The following is a 19,719-nucleotide window of genomic DNA, read 5'->3' as shown; positions in this document are numbered from 1 at the left end:
TGCCAATAATATTAGTAAAGAAAACAGCTAATCAGATAGCAAAACCATTGGCGCACGTAGCAAACTTGTCAATGGCTGAGGGCGTGTTTCCACAAAAACTGAAAATTTCTGAAGTCATTCCCCTGTTGAAAAAGGGTGATAAACTTAAAATAGAAAACTACAGACCTGCTTCACTCCTCCCAACTTTCTCTAAAGTTTTAGAGATACTAATGAAATTTAGAGTCACACATTATCTTAATATGCACAATCTGATAAACAGTAATCAGCATGGATTTCAAGCTGGGAGAAGTACCGAAACAGCTGTGCTAGAATACACAAAAGAAATAATCACTAAATTGGAAGAGGGAATTAGTGTAGTTGTGATAAATATAGATTTGTCAAAAGTCTTTGACACTGTTGACCACAGCATACTTTTGAAAAAGCTTGAAGCTACAGGTATCAGAGGACCGGTAAAAAAGTGGTTTGAATCTTATCTGGAAAAGAGGATGCAGGTGGCTGAAATTACAGCACCAAATATTAATCAAAAGATTAAACTAAGATCAGATCAAAGGGAGGTCACAGTAGGAGTGCCCCAAGGAAGTGTATTAGGCCCCTTGCTGTTCCTCATTTACATTAATGATATTCAGGTGTCAGAGAGAAAAGCTAGAATCATGTTATTTGCTGATGATACTAGTTTAATAGTTAGTGATATGAAGCAGTCATTGCACAGTACTGTGGACCATGTCCTACAAGATATACAAAAATGGTTTAGTGCTAACAAGCTAACACTGAATGCAAAAAAAACTAATTATGTGCAATATGGAAAAATAAGTGAACAGGATGACCTAAATCCCACCATGGAGGGCAAACAACTTGAAAGAGTACAGTGTGCAAAATTCCTGGGTATGCACATTGATGAGAAGATTAATTGGAAGGACCATGTGGTGAACTTAGCACTAAAACTAAATTCAGCATGTTTTGTGCTTAGAATAATTTCAAGAGTTTGTAGTAATGACTGTACTAGATTAGTATATTTTGGCTATTTTCAGTCCATTGCATCCTATGGGATAGTATTCTGGGGAAAAACAAACTGTCGTCGAAATGAGATTTTCAAATTGCAAAAAAGTGCTATTCGGATAATGACCCACAGCCCACCTCAAACACATTGTAGGGCCCTTTTTAAAGCATTGAAAATTTTAACAATTCCATCATTATACATTTTGAAATGTCTGTTGGTGATCAAAAGAAATCAGGACAAAATGAAAACCAATACAGACTTCCATAATTACGATACACGGCAATGTAAAGATCTCTACATACAAGCTGTAACAAGGACTCGAAGCCAGAAACATGTATGTAATCAAGGCATCAAACTTTTTAATGCATTACCAAAACATATCAAAGAGCTGGAAAATGAGGATAAATTTAAAACTGTTCTAAAGAACCACCTGCTTGACAAATGCTATTACAGCGTAAGTGAATATCTCTGCGTAAATGTATAAAATATATGTTTAAGTTAAAGTGACAAATGAAATTACATCAGTGCATAATAAATTATGTTATAAAAACACTTATTAGTTGTATATTGTATTAAACATAAGATAGATTAATATGAATTCAGCACAGATACAAATTTTGTAAAGATATTATATAACTGTTAAAATGTACCCTGAGAAATCCTATATCACAAATGTGATCATTGGGATGATAATAAATAAATAAATTGGGAAACGCCAGATATCACTTCTGTTTTACTCGATGACTTTCAGACAATTACTACATACTGTGGCCTCTCTGATAGGAAATCACAAATCCAGTCACATAACTGAGATGATATTCCATAAGTACGCAATTTCACTACAAGGTGCTTGTTTGTTAAAGTGTCAAAAGCCTTCTGGAAATCCAGAAATAAGGAATCGATCTGAAATCCCTTGTCAATAGCACTACACGCTTCATGTGAATAAAGAGCTAGTTGTGTTTCACAGGAACGATGTTTTCTAAACCCATGTTGACTGTGTGTCAATAGACCGTTTTCTTCGAGGTAATTCATAATGTTCAAACATAATAATAACAGTCTGGACCAGGAGACTTGCTTTTTATTACGTGATTAAGTTGTTTCACTTCTCTGAGGATATTTACGTCTACGTTACTCATTTTGGTGATTCGAATTCTGGAATATTTACTTCGTCTTCTTTTGTGAAGGCATTTCGAAAGGCTGTGTTTTGTAACTCTGCATTGGCAGCCCTGTCTTCGATAGTATCTCCATTGCTATCGCGCAGGGAAGGCATAGAGTAGAAATATCTCTGGAGTGAGCATTCAGAAGCGCACAATTGATTTTGTGTTGTCCACATACGTTGCCACACTGGTCACATGATCTCGGGACGCGGAAGATTTGTCCGACATTTGTTCTATAAATTTTGAATGTTGTCATATCGCTAGTAAAGACAGATTCCCTTCGTAAGTGCTGTGGATTTAGTATAGACGTTTTGCAGGCACCATAGCAGTTTACACCTGATATTTGAAATAAATTGGTCTCCTAGCTTTGAAGAGAAAAATGAACGAGCATGACGTCACAGAAGCTTCACATCAGCATGTATTTACAATGGCCTTCATGTCACATCTTGTCACGTCGCTCAACACAGTACTGAACGGCGAAATTGGGATTTTGAGTCACCATCCCTAATATGCATAAAATGTTAGAGTATAGTATCAGAACTGAGGAGCTAACAACGACAAAGTTTATCAATAGGCGATGCAAACTTTATAACCTATGTTCTTGATCAATTATGTTTGGTAAATTACTGAGAAGTGAGACGTTTCGAAACATCGAAAATTATTTGCTAGGGAAAATACACTCCTGGAAATTGAAATAAGAACACTGTGAATTCATTGTCCCAGGAAGGGGAAACTTTATTGACACATTCCTGGGGTCAGATACATCACATGATCACACTGACAGAACCACAGGCACATAGACACAGGCAACAGAGCATGCACAATGTCGGCACTAGTACAGTGTATATCCACCTTTCGCAGCAATGCAGGCTGCTATTCTCCCATGGAGACGATCGTAGAGATGCTGGATGTAGTCCTGTGGAACGGCTTGCCATGCCATTTCCACCTGGCGCCTCAGTTGGACCAGCGTTCGTGCTGGACGTGCAGACCGCGTGAGACGACGCTTCATCCAGTCCCAAACATGCTCAATGGGGGACAGATCCGGAGATCTTGCTGGCCAGGGTAGTTGACTTACACCTTCTAGAGCACGTTGGGTGGCACAGGATACATGCGGACGTGCATTGTCCTGTTGGAACAGCAAGTTCCCTTGCCGGTCTAGGAATGGTAGAACGATGGGTTCGATGACGGTTTGGATGTACCGTGCACTATTCAGTGTCCCCTCGACGATCACCAGTGGTGTACGGCCAGTGTAGGAGATCGCTCCCCACACCATGATGCCGGGTGTTGGCCCTTTGTGCCTCGGTCGTATGCAGTCCTGATTGTGGCGCTCACCTGCACGGCGCCAAACACGCATACGACCATCATTGGCACCAAGGCAGAAGCGACTCTCATCGCTGAAGACGACACGTCTCCATTCGTCCCTCCATTCACGCCTGTCGCGACACCACTGGAGGCGGGCTGCACGATGTTGGGGCGTGAGCGGAAGACAGCCTAACGGTGTGCGGGACCGTAGCCCAGCTTCATGGAGACGGTTGCGAATGGTCCTCGCCAATACCCCAGGAGCAACAGTGTCCCTAATTTGCTGGGAAGTGGCGGTGCGGTCCCCTACGGCACTGCGTAGGATCCTACGGTCTTGGCGTGCATCCGTGCGTCGCTGCGGTCCGGTTCCAGGTCGACGGGCACATGCACCTTCCGCCGACCACTGGCGACAACATCGATGTACTGTGGAGACCTCACGCCCCACGTGTTGAGCAATTCGGCGGTACGTCCACCCGGCCTCCCGCATGCCCACTATACGCCCTCGCTCAAAGTCCGTCAACTGCACATACGGTTCACGTCCACGCTGTCGCGGCATGCTACCAGTGTTAAAGACTGCGATGGAGCTCCGTATGCCACGGCAAACTGGCTGACACTGACGGCGGCGGTGTACAAATGCTGCGCAGCTAGCGCCATTCGACGGCCAACACCGCGGTTCCTGGTGTGTCCGCTGTGCCGTGCGTGTGATCATTGCTTGTACAGCCCTCTCACAGTGTCTGGAGCAAGTATGGTGGGTCTGACACACCGGTGTCAATGTGTTCTTTTTTCCATTTCCAGGAGTGTATGTACATTCATACACATCAAAGAAAGCTTCAAACGAATTAAAGAAGCCTGTTAAACTTATCCATTATGTTTTTTCTTATGTAATTAATAACGTAATAAACAACTGTATTTTACTCCTTCATTAAAGCTGACTTTTTCCTTAAAATGTCATATGGTGGAATTTGCTTCGTCTACTTATGTTCTTATACATATACATTGTGGGCGTCAGCGACGTTGTGTTATCATAAAACCTAAATAACTTTTCGCCTTCAGATATACGACCTTGGTTGTGTAAGAAAGTGGAAAAAGTATCCCAGTCGTCATGGAACATCTCGAATTTGTCACTAAAACAAAGTGCTATTATAAAATAAAAATTATGAAGATACAACAGTACAAAATCCACCATTATAAGGAGAATGAGCGCGGCGGAAATGGATTAACTTAAGATGTTAACAGACTGGTACCGTTAAAATTTTCTTCCCGAGAAACCTTGATGTACCGTGAAATGACGTGACGTTCCGTTGACGACCTGTGCGAATGCCTCCATTCGAAAGGTAGTGTAGAATGTTATGGTGTTATGTGACGAGATGTGACGTTACCTGATGGTGGGCGCGAATTCGCGCTAAACAATCTACGTCATCCCTAGATCACGTGACAATTCCAGTTTAATGTTGACAACACGCGCAGAACGCAATGCTCACTCCAGAGATATTTCTACCTTATGAGGGAAGGCATTAATTGTTTCTTGCCGCTAACATACTTCTTTTTACTTCACATACGACTAGAATCTCTGTGGATTTTCTGCCAGGTTTCGAGACAAAGTTTCGTTGTGGTAACTGCTATAAGCATCTCGCATTGAAGTCTGCGCTAAATTTCGAGCTTCTGTAAAAGATCGCCAGTATTGGGGATTTTGGGTCTGTTTAAATTTGGCATGTTTGTTTTGTTATTTCTGCAACAGTGATCTAACCCGTTTTGTGTACCGAGGAGGATCAGCTCCATCGTTTGTTAATTTATTTGATATAAATCTCTCAGTTGCTGCCGATAACGCCACATCTGGTCTACACTTATTAATTTGGAATGAGTGAAGATTGTCTCTCAAGAAGGCGTCAAGTTAATTTTTATCTGCTTTTTTGAATAGTATGTTTTTCCCTTATTCTCCGAGGATTTCTGGATTACACTATCCAGTCTCGGTACGACAAACTAGTGTTCACTAATCCCTGAATCGGTTTTGATGCTCATTATTAACTCAGGATACTTGTTGCTAAGAGGTCAAGTGTGTTTTCACAACCGTTTACAATTCGCGTGGGCTTATGAACTAACTGCTCGAAATAATTTTCAGAGAATGTGTTAAGCACAATTTCAGATGATATTTTATGCGTACCTCCAGAATTAAACATGTATTTTCGCCAACATATCGAGGGTAAATTAAAGTCACTACCAACATGTATTTTCGCCAACATATCGAGGGTAAATTAAAGTCACCACCAACAATTATCGTATGAGTCGGGTATGTGTTTGAAATCAAACCCAAGTTTTCTTTCAATCTTTCAGCAACTGTATCTTCTGAATTGGGAAGTCGGTAAAAGAATCCAATTATTATTTTATTCCGGTTACCAACAGTGAGCTCTGCCCATACTAACTCATAGGAAGTATCTACTTCAATTTCGCGACAAGTTAGACCACTTCTGACAGCAACAAACACTCCACCACCAACCGTGTTTAGCCTATCCTTTCGGAACACCGTTAGGTTCTTCGCAAAAATTTGGACTGAGCTTATATCCGGCTTTAGCCAGCTTTCAGTGCCTATAACGACTTGAGCATCAGTGTTTTCTATTAGCGCTTGGAGCTCTGATACTTTTCCAACACAGTTACGAGAATTTACAACTGTTATACCAATGGTTCCTGTATCTACATTCTTCCTGTGTTCAGCCTGCACCCTTTGTGACTGAAGCTCTTCTTGTGTTTTCCAGAGACCATCTAACCTAAAAAACAGCCCAGTCCACGCCACACAGCCCCTGTTACCCGTGTAGCCGCCTCCTGCGTATAGTGGATACCTGACCTATTCAAGGGAACCCGAAACCCAACCACCCTTTGGCGCAAGTCAAGGAATCTGCAGCTTACACAATCGCAGAACAGTCTGTGCCTCTGATTCAGACCCTTCATTCTGGCTCTGTACCAGAGGTCTGTAGTTGGTCTTGTTGACTATGTTGCAAATGGTCTGCTTTGTTTTCATCCTGCAGGCAAGAGTGGCAGCCTTTACCACTTCTGTTAGCTGCTCGAAACCAGAGAGAATCTCTTCCGATCCAAAGTGACACACATCACTGGTACCAACATGAGCAACCACCTGCAGCTGGCTGCACCCTGTGCTCTTCATGACATCTGGGAAGACCCTTTCCACATCTGTAATGACTCCACCCAGTATGCACACGAAGTACCCATTGGTTTTCTTACCCTTCTTGTCAGCCAAAACCCTAAGGGGCCCATAATGCGCCTTACATTGGACCTCCTAACTACCAATAATCCCACCCTCTGTGATTGCCCAGGTCTTGCAGGCTGAGTGGTTTCCTCTGAAACAGGACAGGTGACAGCATCTGGCTCAGTGACAGTGTCAGCCACAGACAGCACCTGGAACTTGTTTGTCAGACAAACTGGGGAGGCATTATGTTCGGCCACCTTGGAAGTCTTTCACTGCCTGCTTCACCCTGGGGCAACCTCCTACTCGACCACAGGTGAGGGGTCAGCCTCAGTGCGAGCAGTAACTGGGTTGGCCAGCAGTGAGGACCGATCAGAGGACTCTGACATGCTGGATGTCCCTTGGATCCCCACGGCTGGCCCCCAAGAGTGGTGCCCATCCATTGCAGCCTCAAGCTGTGTAATTGAAGTCATCACAGTCTGAAGCTGAGAGCAAAGTGTCACCATCTCGGCTCACATCCACACACAACGATCGCAGTCCCTGTCCATACTAAAGACCGTGGAAAACTAAACTATGCAGATAAACGGACTGTCGGCACGTGCTGCACAACTCTACTGTAGACCCTGACAAAAACGTACGAACTGTGTCTAGTAATACACAGATATTCAAAAACCTAACTACCGAAGCACCCAGGTGAAACTAATTAATTTTCCCCTGATTGGGAACTTGTAATATGTCACAAAATCGGTTTACTTTCCAACACAAATGAAAACATGAGAACTAGTAGATATTAAATTTACACACAGAAACTCAAGGAACTAAACTATTAAAGCACACAGATGATACAATAAAATTCGCTCCTGGTTAGGAACTCGTAAATGTCACAAAAGTGGTTACTTCCCTGTTGCTGCGTCTGTCTCCGTCGGCTACTATTGCCAAACAACCCACTGTGTTTTGGTGCAATTTTTGGTCAAATGGTTTGTCATTCTATTCTTCTCAAAACAGTTGTCATTACATAGTGTAACTATGCCTTTGTAGTCACATATTTTAAATTATCTTAGCAGCTGCTGTATGTAGCTAGTGTGGTTTAATTTCACCTGTCCTTTAGTCTGTTCAGTCTCAAGTCCTAGAATAAACATGTCATCAATATCTTTAATGTTAATTGGGATTTCAAAACATTCTTGAATTTTACAATCCTCTCTTTTTCATCTGTTATAGCAACACCATCAGCATGAACCCCAATGATCAAATTAGTAGAAAAGAATACACAGTGACCCATTTCCAACCTAACTGCACCATCACAGAGCAGAAAAAAAATCATTCCAAGCCTTACTATCCTAGTGAAGATCATCCTCACTCTTATTCAATAAACACACTTTTTTCCCCACATCAAACAATTTTGGTTGCTTCATGAAAACAGTGCCACTTCCAGGAGTATTCAGATAAACAACTTCTAGATCAACGTATTTGATTTTCCTTCCCTTAGTACAGCAATAGCTATCCAAATCCTCAAGCTATTTCATCTCATCACTGGACTGTAGCTTTCCTTGTTATGTAGTCCAAATATCTGGCTATACCCTAGAGTTAGTAACCATGCTTTAAATATAGTTATATCACTTTCTCTGTTTCGCTTTGTTGTGCATACTCTCTTACTTTCAATAACATGATCAGCTTTTGATGGGTTGACAAGTTGCCATGTGTTGCAGTGTTTTAGGCTCCTCCAACTCCATGGCTGTATACCATTCATCCCTGTGATCTGAGGCTAAAGCCTCTTCTACTGAGATTGGATCGGACAGATTCAGCTGACACATGGTAGCTAAAAATCATACAAAGAGATGCAAAACACACGTGTTGTCTTTCACCAGATGTGAAGACTGTTGTAACCCCATTTTGCTATTTGCACAGGAAATTCCACTTTCCAGCGCTGATTGAACTCCTCTCGCAAATCACTATCTTAGCTGTTGGTAACTAAACCACCTTCTGTATTGTCTATATTCTTCTCTGACTCAGGATTGGTCTGTATCTCTGCAAACATCTCTTGACTCAACTACATCATGTGTTACTGGTTCTGAATTCCTCAGTAGTGTGTTGTCACCGTCTGTTGACAGATCTGGGAAGCTCAATCACACCATATTGGTGTCTGCTGTCACCTCATTGTTTTGTGGAGGAGCTGTTGTCATTTACTTCATGTTTACTTCCTCTGGAAGACACAGTTCTTTGTTTATTGTTACCTTCAGAGGGAATATTCTCTCATCAAAGGAGGCACCTCTTCACAAAAGGATTTTTCTCTTTCCAGGGCTCCACATGTGATATCCTTTTGACCTCACTTTCACTTCAAGATAAACACATTCCTCTGCTCATTCACAGTGTTTGTCAATTGTCAGTGTGCTTGTCAAGGCTCTGCAGCCAAACATTTTGAGTATTTTCAGGTTCTCTTTAACAAGTTCTTTCTGCTTCCAGACTTATATGGATTTTTGCACCAAGAGATCTTGTTGGGCATCTTTTTCAGATGTAGCAGTCCAATATCAGAGCTTCCCCCCAAAAGTTGTTGAGCAAACCACCTTGGTGTAGTAGCCACCTCACATGAATGTAAGTGCTTGATTCAGGTGCTCAGTTTTCCCATTTAATGAAGGATAGTAAATTGTGCTTTTCCATTGTAATATGCCATCTTCCATGAATAACTCTTCTAATATGCTGTTGATGTACTAGATTCCACTGTCTGAATGGAAACTTTGCAGGTTCCTTCCTGTCACTCTCTGCATGCCCCTTAAAGACCACAAAAGACTCAAACATGTCTCTTTTCTGCTGTAGCACTTTCTACCAAATATCTTCAGTGATCGTTCAGGTAATTAGCATAGTAATGTGCTCCACACAATGAGGTCTGTCTAATATACTCTACATCACCATGTACGAGCACTAGAACATTTTCAGTAATAGTCTGACTTGGTATGAAAGGTTGACTTCTTATTTTTCCTTGCATACACACTTCACATTTTTCTTTGTACTTAGTAATGCTTGTCTGTGTCCAAGTTCTTGCTGCCACTAAACTTCTGCCCATCTGGCTGTTTCTTCATTTTTCACTTGTTGATGTGTTTTGTCTCTGTGGAGCATGGGTGTACTTTTATTCACTTTGTGATATGCACATTGCATTAAACAGACATCATTGCTTAATGCTATTTCTCTCAACACTCCTCTCTCACCAATACACATGCTAATGTCACTATTTTTTAATTTAATGCACGTTCATTTATCGTCCATTTCTTTAACAGGCAACAAGTTCCCATTCAGCACTTCCACCAAAATGCACTCCTGTTAATTGCATTGAATTACCACCACATGAGTTTACTGCTCCCCTTATAATACTTTCCTTACCAGTCACTTTAGTAACTTTCCAATCAGCCAATTTCACTTCTCCAAGTTACCTTGTCTTGTAGTACCTTTTGCTGACTTGTCATATGATGTGATGCTCCTGAATCCAGAATTCACACACCTTCCATCAGCACCTCCTCCAACTTTGGTCTGTCATAACCACTATTTCATCATCTTCTTTCGCACTTGCACTTGATGAGTATCATTTTTAAATCTGCAAGTTTCTTGGGAATATTCTGCCTGCTCAGTACAGGCCTTGCTTGTTTTCCATGGAAATGTGGGCTCTGCCTCGTGATGTGATCTGTTTCACCACAGTAGAAACACAGTCCATTTCTACTGGATGTGTTCTTTCCATCTTCATGGTTTTTTTTTAATGATGTTTGTAATGGCTCCAGACAAATTTGTGTTGTCTCTGACCTTCACCCTGTGCAACATATGCATTGGCTGCTTCTCAGCTGTCGGGAGACTCGGAATCTGGTTCCAGGCACCTCTCTTCTTATTCTAGTCTGTTGATGAGAACAATGATGGTATTGAAATCAGATTTCATCATCCGACAATGGTGCCTGCTGCAGCATGTGATGGGCAGGCAGCGGCGAGTAGGGATGGAAGGGATGTGGAGGCATCTCGACATGCTACTCCCTACTTGTAAGAGGCCACAGAGCAGGACCGGGGATGTCATCTCCATAATGTCATTCTCATTGAGGTCGGCGCAGGAGGCTTCAACAGGCACAGCTGCAGTGTCAGGTGTAGCAGGGCCTGCACTGACGAAGGCAGGTGAGGAGTGTAGGTGGAAGCAGGAAATCCCAGACAGTGATCCGCCATGTGGTGACCCCCTCTCTATTGTGAACTGGACCATCTAGAACACAGGGAACAAGCCCTGCCATTCGCAGCCATAGAAGGTCGAAGTGACAGACCATCCACCAGTCAGGAGTGTGGTTTATCCGCAGGTGCCAACCCTGGCAACACTCAATGATTGCAGGAACCCAGTTTGGCTGGCAGCCAAAACCTCAAGTGCAAACAGGTGCACCCAGCTGGAACTCTCATAGAACCGGCAATGCCCACGGACATGATGCCGGATGTAGCAGGTGAAGGAGTGACCTGCCAGATACATACTTCCAAATATGAGTTTTAAGCATCAGAACCATGTGTTTGGCCTCACCATTAGAATGAAGATGAAATGGGGGAGCTGTGAGATGCTGAATATTACTTGCCTGACAAAAAGATGCAAATTCTAGAGAAACAAATTGGGATCATTATCAATAACCACAGTATATGGAAGTCCCTCAATTACAAAAAACTTAGACAGGGCCAAAATAGTGGCCACCAAGGACGTGGATAGACAACAATCCACATAGGGAAACTTGGGATAGGCATCCACTACAATGATCCAATACTGATTTAGAAGGGCCCAGCAAAATCAACATGTAGATGCTCCCACAACACTGCAATGTTTGGGAGGAGGAAAAAGATGACTGCGGGGATGCCAGTTTCTGAACACAGTGAGTGCAAGCAGCGAAAGCCATGTAATGTCCTCATCTCTGCACAGCCAATACGTGTGCTGGTAGGCCAAAGCTCTGGTGCAAGAGGTCATCCTATGAACAATATGCAAAAGCCTCAGTACATTATGGTGTAAGGAAGTGGAAATCACAAACCATGGAACACAGTTAATGAGACAAACCCGTCAAACACTGAAAGGCAGTGCTGGAGGGAGAAGTAATTACACAAGGGAAACAAAGCATGGCTCAGGGCTTTTTCTGTCAAACTGTGCTGCAGGACCCAACTGAGTATAGGATCCACAGTAACAGCCATTGCCATCATGACAATAGTGGTGGGAAGACCATCGACTGCATTCTGGCTCTCAGTATCTGAACTGAAACAAAGCAACTCATCCTGATCAAACACTGGGTCCAGCTCGAATGGAAGGTGAGATAATTCATTGGCATGGGGATGATAACAGGAGAGGAAGAGAGACCACTGCTGCAAACAATGCACTGCCTTGTCCAGCATGGAAGCCAAAATGTTGAAAAGTGCAACCAGTGGCTTGAGAGCCATGATTAAATGGAACTTAGAACCATACACAAAGTGTGAAATTTCTTGAGGGTTGACACTGTCGCTAAAGCCGCCTTTTCAAACTGGGAATACCATTGCTTAGGGGGAATTAAGGTCTTAGAAGCATAAGCAATGGGTTGCTCAGATCAATCCAAGTACTGTGCGCCACAATTGTGCTGAGACTGTGTTGAAACACACCTGTAGCCAACACAAGATGTTGACCTGGCTGAAAAGTGGTCAGGCAAGAGGCAGACTGAAGCTTAGATTTAAGCATACTGAACACTCAGGCACAAGTTGGGGACCAGAAAAAGTCACATTTTTATGCAAAAGCATGTGTAGTGGGCGAGTAACAGTGGATGCATCCAGTAAAAATGTATGGTAACATGCAACTTTACCTAGAAATGCATGTAGTTCATTAACAGAGGTCAGTTGTCACAAAACCACAGTTGCATCAACATGGTGACACAATGGCTTGACCCTTGTGCAAGAAACCTCAAAAGCTAGATACTCATTTGACACCTGAAAGAAAGAAAGAAAGAAAGAAGAAGAAAAAAAAAAAAAAGATTTGGTGAGACTGCACGTGAGACTTGCACACTGCAAAACAGAAGACAATGATCGAAGATTGCCAAGGTGGTCTTTGATGGAGGAACCTGAAACAATGATATCATCAAGGTAATTGATATAGCCAGGTACAGAGGCTGTCAGCTGTTCTAGAAAACTCTGAAAAATTGTGAGTGTGCTAGCAGTGCCAAAAGGCAAGCATTGATATTGGTATGGGCCGAAATGTGCCCTGACAACGAGAAGTTACTTAGTGGCCTCATTCAAGAGGAGTTGGAGGTATACTTCCAACAACTCAATCTTGGAGAAATGGTGGCTGTCTGATAGTTTTGTGAGCAACTCATCAGGGTAGGCAGATGGTATGTATCTGTCAAGGACTGTGTGTTAATCAAGACACTGAAGCTGCCACAGAGGCAAAGCTTACCCGTTGGCTTCTTAATGATGACCAGCGGTGTAGCTCATTCACTGGAATAAATAGGCTGAATGACACTGAGCAATGTCAAATGGCCTAATTTGGACTTGACAGAGTTGCACAATGCAACAGACACCTGCCACACCTGAAAAGAATGAGGGCGGACAGACTCTTTCATGGTAACATGGGCCAGAAAACCAGTAGAACAACCGAGCCCAGGAGAAAACAGTGACAAAAACTCAGAGCAGAGGGACTTCAGTTGCTGATATGAAACTTGATCTGACACTAAATTTACCTGATTGGCAATGGAAAAAACCGAAAGCATTAAATGCATCCAACCTGAACAGGTCTGCGGTGTGGAAATGATCCACAGCAAGGAAGGTGAGAGAACAAACAACAGCTTTGTAGGATACAGGTGTGGAGAACTGATGTAGGATTAGAATCTGCTGTTTATTGTAACTAATCAACTTCTGTGAAACTTGTGTGAGTTGAAGGAAGCCCAAGTCCACTACATTTGTGCTTTTACTGAAGTCACTGCAGCTCCTGTGCCCACTTGCATTTTTAGCATGTTTATTAAACATGCACAAGTCAATAAACAGTGTGTGAGAGAGACAGTCATTGTAGAGATACAGTTTATGTCCATGGGTACTACAGCATCTGTCACATCTGAAGAGGAGTTACACACTGATGCAGTGTTGCCTTTCTTTCAATACTTGTAAAATGCCCAAAATTTAGAGCACGCACACTGCCCGTTGCTGCTGTGGCCATTATTGAGGTGACACTGAGTTGAAGGTTGTACTTCTGCAACAGCTTCCCAATCATCCCGAGCACTTGCAGCATGCCTAACAGGGGTTGACTGAGCAACTTCCAATACCTCCCCCCATGCAGCACTCTGATCACCTGTGGCATGTGACACTTCAGGACAGTGCTATATTGAGCACATCTGTAAGTGTCAGATTCTCACACTGAAGTGCTTTTTTGCAGACTTCCCTATCTGAGGCCTGACAAATAATATCACCACACACCATGTGATCAGTGTAGGATTCATGATGGGTACTAGTTACAAATTTACATTGATTGCTCAACCCATGTAATTCTGCAGTCCAGACTGTAAGATTGGTTTGGGTATTTCTGACAGTAGTAAAATTCTATGCGCATCACAGTGATAGGCATCCTGTCACTGTATCAGGTTGAGAGAAGCTTGCACATTTCATCAAATGATAAGCTGGCTGGTTCTTGCCAAGGCACAAGTTGGCATAACAACTGATACATGCACCGTGAAAGCCATGAGAGAAAGAAAGCCCTACACAGGTTTGCATCACCCACACAAAAATCTGGTAATGTTGGCATAACCATGTCTCATAGGAGCCCAGTCTTCAGCTGGTTCATCATATGATGGAAAGGGCGATGGTTGCACTAGCAGGAGAGTAACCAGCCATGAACATGTAGACCTCACTTGATTGCAATGTAGTGAGAGCCTGCTGCTGTTCTGCAAAAGCTTGCTACTGGGTGATGAGACTTTGGAGTATTTCTTCCACCAAGACATTTGTTGGCTGACTTAGCACTGACACTAGCACGTCGATAAAATATAACTCTCACTTGTCGTAAAGTTTGTTATAGCAAGAACAAACACAATGTATAGACCATAGTACTTTATAGAGCAACAAATAAGATGTAGGTGGGGGTAACACTGAACAAATTAACTGGACATCAGTAACAAGGCATAAAGAATAGGCTGAGCACTCGTTTGCAATCACTTAAATAATGCTGTTTCTTTGGGGCCTCACCAGAGGGCACCAGTGGCGGACCCAGGTGGTCTCTATAAGCACGCCTATGAACAGTATCGATGCATGCTCTCTGAAACTGCACACGTCACGAGTGAAGGCATATCAATACCTTAAGAAATAATAGAGTGAAAGTGAACAAGTATTACTTTTTTACCATTGATAGTTCAATTCTAATAGTGAAAACAGCATTCAGTTTTTATATCTGATAACTGAATGTGATTTTTAGAGAAACCCTCTCTTGAAGCGCAAGAATTTAAATTGCTTAACTGATTACCTGATCATTTTGCAATAATAAGCATTTTCTCCAATGCAGTTTCTGTGTCTGCAGTTTAGCAACACTCTGATCTGTGTTAGTAAAGAGTTGATGTTACTGATTTTTTATTTGTTTATTTAATCCATGTTATGTGATGGTACACATTTTGTTACAGATGTTGATGAAATTTGTTAACATATATTGTGGGGAGGTCGTGGTATTATAATACATTGCAACAGATTGACTAAGCTTCACTGAATAGTTTATGTTTTGCACCTAAAGATAACCAGCAAGATTATATCTCTGGGAACTCTTTTATGGAGTGAAAATAGTGACACAGCAAAGAGGACTTTATGGCTTTATTAAATTGAATATTATCTTCAGTAGACTTTATACATTTGGGAAACTTGTTGAACAGCTGGAACCTCATGAGGAATGCTCCCTTTGACAATGTTGAGTGTTTGCAAGTAACACATGCACATTTGAATTTATTCTGATGTGTATTTCACTATTTTTCTTGAGGGTGGATTCACTTGACATTGTGTGCTTTTTAAAAATTTGACAGTCTGGAGAATGTATTTGTGTGGATAAAATGAATGTCAGGATCTCCAGCTTCCTGTTTGCAGGTTTCCTTCCATTAATGGTCCTCAGGGTTCTCTTCTGGATTCTGAAAGTGCTGAGAGCTGAGCGTTTGGCAAACAAGGCCTTCATCAGCGATAGAACACAGAACATACAGTCACACACTCATGAAAATGCCAGTCACACACACATATGACCACAGTCTAGGAGGCCACCAGAGACTGTGATCATATGTGTGTGTGTGTGTGTCGCATTTGCATGAGTGTGTGTGTGTGTGTGTGTGTGTGTGTGTGTGTGTGTGTGTTCTTTGTTCCATCTCCAATGATGGCCTTTTTGGCCAGAATCTCATTTTCTGATAGTCTTTTTGTTGTACCTACCTAAGGCTCAGCATCTCTGCTATATGCTGAGTAACAACTATCCTTTTCATAATACTGTGACACCAAATTTTAGATGGTCCTGTAGGTATACATAGTAAGCTGTTGTTACTGTTTTCTGGCTAATATATGGTTTCATCACATTTAGTTCATGGCAGTCAGTACAGTACTTATTCTGGCATTTACATTTCAGTATGTTTATTCCATTTCACATTATCTTGTACCCACAGACCCAGGAATTTTAATACAGTGTTAGTAACTATTGGTTGGTTATTTATTATTACAGGTGGCTGAGAGGGGTTTGCATTTTGTGTGGTGTGAAATTTCATGGAAACTGCCTTTTTAGTGTTGACGGTTAATCTGTTGATTGTTGTCCAGTTACTGAGTTGTTCAGTAGCCAAATTCACAGTTTTCTGAACTGCCTCCCAGTTCTTCCCTGTGAGGAGCACAGTTGTGTCATCTGCAAATATTATGGTTTTGTGTGATGTACATTCAGGCTGAAGTCATTAATATAAAGGAGGATTAGTAGAGACTTCAATACTGAGCCCTGTGCCATGGCACATCTTGTTTAACTATTAAATAGGATTTCAGTTATTCAACTGAGTTGTTTGTTATTGTATTTCACGCTGACTTTCTACATGGAACTGATTAGAAATGATGCAATTCAATAATTTGTGAGTCTTCTGATATCATTGTGTTCAATTTTTTCCTGTAATATTTTGTGATCCACTGTGTCAAAGACCTTTGGTAGATTTAGAAATATGTCCATGGTGGGTTGTTTTTTATCTGACAGATATAGTATCATAGTAATGCAGTCATATACTGCCATTTTTGTGTATTTATTGTTTCTAAACCCATGTTGGAATAAACTCAGTATATCTTTTTATCTGTGAAGCCCATCAGTTTTTTTGAGCATTATTTTTTCAAGTAATTTAGAGAAACATGGGGTAATTGTGGTAGTCAGAAACAGGATATAATTGTGGTAGTCCTATAGTTATTTATGTCTTTACTCTCACCTTCTTTGTATAAATTGGACTTACTTTAGATAGTTTCAGTGCTTCTGGAAAAGTATGTGCCTGGAAAGAATAGTCACAGAGGTGAGTTAGTGGTTCATCAATAGTCTGCACACAATTTTTGGTGGAAGTTGCTAAGTGTTTTACACAACATTCTTCTCCTTTCAGAGTGAAAATTGAATCATTTGCAAACAGAAAGAAAATTGAATAGTGCAATCATCATCATTGATACATACGAAGAAGAGAAGAAAATTTGTCCATAGACCTGCACCATCAGAGTTCTACATGGAAAGACATAGATATCATTTCTTTCCAACCAAAGATCTGCTATCTCTTGCACAGCCATGGCCTCATATGCAGTAATTCCTTTTATAGATATTCAGTGGATGATAAAGGATATTTTTTCACAAAATCAAAACGTTTTGCAACCTAAGCTAGGACTCAGTCATCACAAGAATGAACTTCCTTTGCTCTGCAGTTCAGATTACAGTAGCTGTGCCCACTGCAGATGTTCCAGTCTGTGACTACTGGTGAGCACTAGACACATTCTGGCCACCTTGCATACATACTATTTTCATGGAGCTTTCAATTCACACTACTGCTAGAGGGGCAGACAATAATTGAGGCTGAATCACAGCTATACTGCTTGTAGCACATAACAATAAATATTAATCTCTGAAGTATGTCATAGCTCTTGGCTGTCCTTGCTTCACTGTTTCTTATTGGCTTCCTTTGAGTTAGAAATTTGTTTTAGAGCCTATGAACAACAGAAGAACCAATATTTAACTGCTTGAGTAGCTTTATATAAGTCTGATCTTATTCAGTTAAACCTCCATAGCAATTCATTTGGTGAATGATGCCTTCATGCAAACTGAGCAAATCAGCTTTTCAATGAGTTTTCTGTCTTACGAAGTTTGTTGTGAAGAATCATCACAACCTTGAAAATATTTATAGCATTCAGAAGTAGAGTACTAGGAACAGAAATAATGTACACTGTCTACAACTAAATCTTGCTCCAGTATCTTAGGAGAAAAATATGCAGGCATAAAAAAATATGTGACCACTTCACTTGCGCTTGCAGGTGCTTAAAAAATAAGTAAATAAAAGAAACATAAAAAAATTAAAAAACTGAAACCATTTCTGCTTCACTGCTTCTTGTACTCAACAGATGATGTCTGCCTGTGGGTGGGTTCCTTTCATTTAATTTGACTGTACATTAAGATTAATGTAAAAATACAACTATGTGAATAATTAAATGTAGGCATGTTTGTGCAGAGGAACTTACTGACATGTTCCACCTTCTAGTGAATGGTCACAAATTCAATCCAGATCTACGCAAATAACTAGGTAACTAACTGACTCTAACAAATCTACCAACACTAACTGCCACCCAACTCAAGTGCATGGAGCTGTCTCTTATATGCAGACAATGGAAGTAGATTGTGACCTAAGTAGAATGTAGATAACACTTCTGTTCAGTATTACTAGGGTAAAAACATACTGAGCTTTCAAGCCAATTTCTTTTCATTTTTTCTAAACTGACTGACATCTTTGTGATTGTTCTTTGTTTAGGAATCTAATATGTATGTACATACCATAACTGTATACACCTTTTTGTACTACAGAGAGAGCCTTTATCGTGGAGAACTTCAGGACTACAGGAATAAATACATACAACATATGTTAGTCAATAAAAGACCTGCTTTCCTGTCAGCAATTCATCGAACTCAATATTTTGATCGAAACCCATATTTTGTTCCTGAAGAGGATGTTGGTCCTACATATGCTGAACCAGTAGGAAAAATAGCCAAAGGTTTTGGAAGTGGTGTTTTTATTCCCTCTTCACCTGGCAAAAAGGTAAGAGAGAGAGAGGTTTGTGACACAATAGTGTATGTTCATTAACTGCAACTAGTGATACTTAATTTGTCAATTGTTAGCTTTAATCTTTATAATACAACCCATAATCTGAGTGTGTAAAGCACAGAATTTAAGTTGAACAATACATTTTGGTCTGAGCTATTGATTGGGAGCTTCAAGTTGCTCCTGGTGTATACTCTGTTTGCTTAGTGCCTTAAATACGATGTGGAAGATTTTTTGTAACTGCATTCCCATGAACTGTTCAAACTTAGCTATTTGTTTCCGTTGTGGTAATAATACATACAAAAAATAAAAGCAATGATTTCTGACGTTAATTCCATTTTGACTTCATCCACAATTTGGGAATGCACACTGAGACTGCAGCCTTCCATACAGGAGCCGTTCTTTGCAAATTTTGTTGTACCTTTCAGTACTTGGTAGGTGCCTGAATCATTGATCTTGATATGCAAGTTCAAACTGAAACTAACAACTTCATTATATTAAGGGATGCAAAATTATCCTTAACTGTTTATGCTGCATTAGTTGGAACATTTTCATCATTTCAAGTGTTTAATCAAAAGAAGAGTCAAAATAGTTCCTCTGGTTTAAAGAAGGGGGAACAAAGGCCTGTCTAAATCTCATTCAGAGAACATGATTACAAATGGAGAAAGAAAAAGTCATTAGATGAGAATTCTTTCCATATGGAAGGATGCACTGTCTTTCATACCATTAAACACAATTTGAGGTTGCATATCTTCTGGAGAATCATTTAAGCTTCCTTCTGTGCATTTTCATGATTTAACTGTTCGACTATTGTTTTAC

General features: G+C 41.0%; 1 protein-coding gene across 1 annotated transcript in view; it reads left to right on the top strand.

The window, feature by feature from the left end:
• Positions 1-19,719, top strand: part of LOC126130283 (UPF0602 protein C4orf47 homolog) — a 134,838-nt gene that overhangs the window by 90,600 nt on the left and 24,519 nt on the right. Inside the window, exon 5 of the mRNA XM_049915164.1 lies at positions 18,666-18,897. Within this exon, the coding sequence (XP_049771121.1) occupies positions 18,666-18,897 (232 nt within the window). The remainder of the gene's footprint in view (positions 1-18,665; positions 18,898-19,719) is intronic.

This window comes from Schistocerca cancellata, chromosome 1 (assembly GCF_023864275.1).
Source record: "Schistocerca cancellata isolate TAMUIC-IGC-003103 chromosome 1, iqSchCanc2.1, whole genome shotgun sequence".
NCBI classification, from domain to species: domain Eukaryota; kingdom Metazoa; phylum Arthropoda; class Insecta; order Orthoptera; family Acrididae; genus Schistocerca; species Schistocerca cancellata.
The sequence above is the reverse complement of the archived record's forward strand: the minus strand, read 5'-3'. Positions and strand labels throughout refer to the sequence as shown.